General features: G+C 36.8%; 1 protein-coding gene across 3 annotated transcripts in view; it reads left to right on the top strand.

The window, feature by feature from the left end:
* Positions 1–2500, top strand: part of LOC137970040 (centrosomal protein of 95 kDa-like) — a 67669-nt gene that overhangs the window by 9450 nt on the left and 55719 nt on the right. For all 3 annotated transcript variants that reach the window (XM_068816496.1, XM_068816497.1, XM_068816495.1), the window contains exon 3: positions 1–14. This exon is cut by the window's left edge and continues 193 nt beyond it. In XM_068816496.1, coding sequence (XP_068672597.1) covers positions 1–14 — 14 coding nt within the window. The remainder of the gene's footprint in view (positions 15–2500) is intronic.

Here is a 2500-nt window from a genome sequence, read left to right as displayed (position 1 = left end):
TGTTGATGATGAAGGTATTTACTGAGTAACTGACTCAGCAGTACAAACTACATGACTGTACATGACATTATGAATTTTGCATCATTTGATTGTTTAAATCCACCCCTCTCCACTTGAAGTGCAGAGTGGAGTGAGGGATAAACTGTTACAGTAATGTGTTATTTTCAAATGCATTTAACACTGGTGTCAAATACATGTATGTCTTTCAGAGATCAATAATGTACATACATGTATGTATGGTTGATCTTTGTCACAAGTTGTTTCATAAAAAATGTTTAACTCTCCCACACCAAGTACATGTACATGTACATGTAGAACCAATTAAACTACTAGCTTATTGAAATTTGACAAAAAATGGGGTATCCTTGTTCATTTGCACCATATAAAAGTGTGTTATTCAGACTTAAATATAATGTACAGACTTGTAATGATTGTTATTTATAAAAATAGGTATTTAATGTAAAATAATTATACATGTACAGTATTTAGTGAGGTGGCTTAGGATGATTTTAAGGCTACACCTTATAGATTGTTACAGAGTGGAAGAAAGCATGAAATTTGGCACAAAGAATCTTGTTGGTGTTAGAAACAAATTTAGCCTTGGTGCCACGTGATTCAATGATGCAGGGGAAGAGACGCATCAGTTCAATTCTCGATAAGCTTCATCAGCATGAAAACGAGGCTGCCTAAATTAATTCACAGCTTTAATGCTCTTGATCAGCAAATTGAACCAAAATACATTTAAACAGCTTACACACTGGGTGGTGTGGTTCATTTAGGTAGACTTAAGGTGTTTATGTCATGTGAAAATTGCATGTTTCTTTCCTAATTTTCGCTCATGTTGAATGATCTGACTTCAGAGCATGCAATTGAGTTTGAAATTGTTTTTTCTTTTACAGTTTTCCTTTGGTTTTTCATTAAGCAAATGTGAAACTGAGGAAATAAAAATATATACAATCTCTGTCATGTACAGTATGCAAAGGATAATATACAACCGGTGCCAAGCATGGGAAAATATGCAAAAGGCGCCAATCGTGAAGCCCACGGAAGTCCATGAATTCAGTAGAGGATCAGTTCGGTTTTATGTTGAAAGTGTGATCTGTAAACAACATTTTGGTGCTGTGTACACTATTACTGTAAGTTACAGTATCACTGTTAACTTCAATTAAGCAGGTATTTAGACAAACACAATAATTATTTGACTACCTGATGATGCAATTTACATGTAAGCTTGGCCGGCGAAATAGATTAATTTTAAGAGGCCAATTTCTATTTAATATATTGAGCAGAGTGATTATTTTCTTAAAAACGGTTAGATGCAGATTCTTTTGGCCACGGTTACATGTAACTGTTTATTACAGCCAAAAAGATAAGTACATGTATAATGAAAATGTCTTTAACCCATTCATTCTGAATGACATCTCCAGTCAAGTAAGCGAGTGGACGTTGTTTGGGATACGTACAAGGCGAGCAGTATCAAAAATTCAAACAGAGAGAAGAGAGGCAAGGGTCAGAGAAAAAAGTGACAGGTAACACCAAGATTCCTTCAAACTGTAAAGCATTTCTTCAAGACATTACATAGAAGAAAGAACTCTTTGCCCTTGATCCTGACCAGCAGAGTTCCAAACTTCCAGTTTCCCACAGAGGAGGAATGAATAGTATCCCATAATGCATAGCATTTCCTTTTATACTATCAACTAAAATCGTGAGGTAATCATTATCTATCTTCCAGCCACAATGCCGAGGTGAGCAGTGCTGGTCAGGCGACCGTGTTGTGTTTACATGTACAAACAGACCTTGGTGTCAAGGATATTTATTATACTTTCAAATATTGCGTTGTCGGAAGAAAAAAATGGTGTCAAGTTGAATAATTTTACGTGTCCTACTGTACATTGAAATGTAGGGAAACTCATGTGAGCTATATCGAGTGCTTGAGTGAAAGATGACGATGTGTAATACCTGATGTTGTTGAGAGTCAATGTGTGGTGTATAGATGTACGTCTCCCGTTTGTTGTGGACAGAGAGCAAGTCGGAAACAAGTACAGGTTTGATCAGATTAAACTCAAAGTGTAAACAGTTATTTCTACATTGCACCTCATGCTCACTCAATGCAACAGTCAGCCGTTCTTGCCCTAATGAGGGGATCTGGGACCTAAAACACTACATCCCTCCCCTTCTAGATAACGGATGGCATCACTAGAGGCTCAATACTGAATCACTCATAAAACATGACAAACAGTCCTACATGTATTTATAAGAAATAATGTCCTTGAGTGTTCAAACGTATCTCCAAATGTTGACACAACGTTTCTCCTATATTACTTTTGTGAGTGTCTCCTTGAGGGTTAAGTGTAATTATAATAATCTTTGAGATAACTTGGTGTTGCTCTGAGCTTCTTTGATCAGTCCTGAGTGGATGTTCGGGTGCAGGAACTCTGGGCTCAATAGCACTTGGAACTGTGGGTGTAAAGATACTTCACTTCGCCATGATCCTTTAATA

Source organism: Montipora foliosa, chromosome 9 (genome assembly GCF_036669935.1).
Source record: "Montipora foliosa isolate CH-2021 chromosome 9, ASM3666993v2, whole genome shotgun sequence".
Classification (NCBI taxonomy): domain Eukaryota; kingdom Metazoa; phylum Cnidaria; class Anthozoa; order Scleractinia; family Acroporidae; genus Montipora; species Montipora foliosa.
The sequence above is the reverse complement of the archived record's forward strand: the minus strand, read 5'-3'. Positions and strand labels throughout refer to the sequence as shown.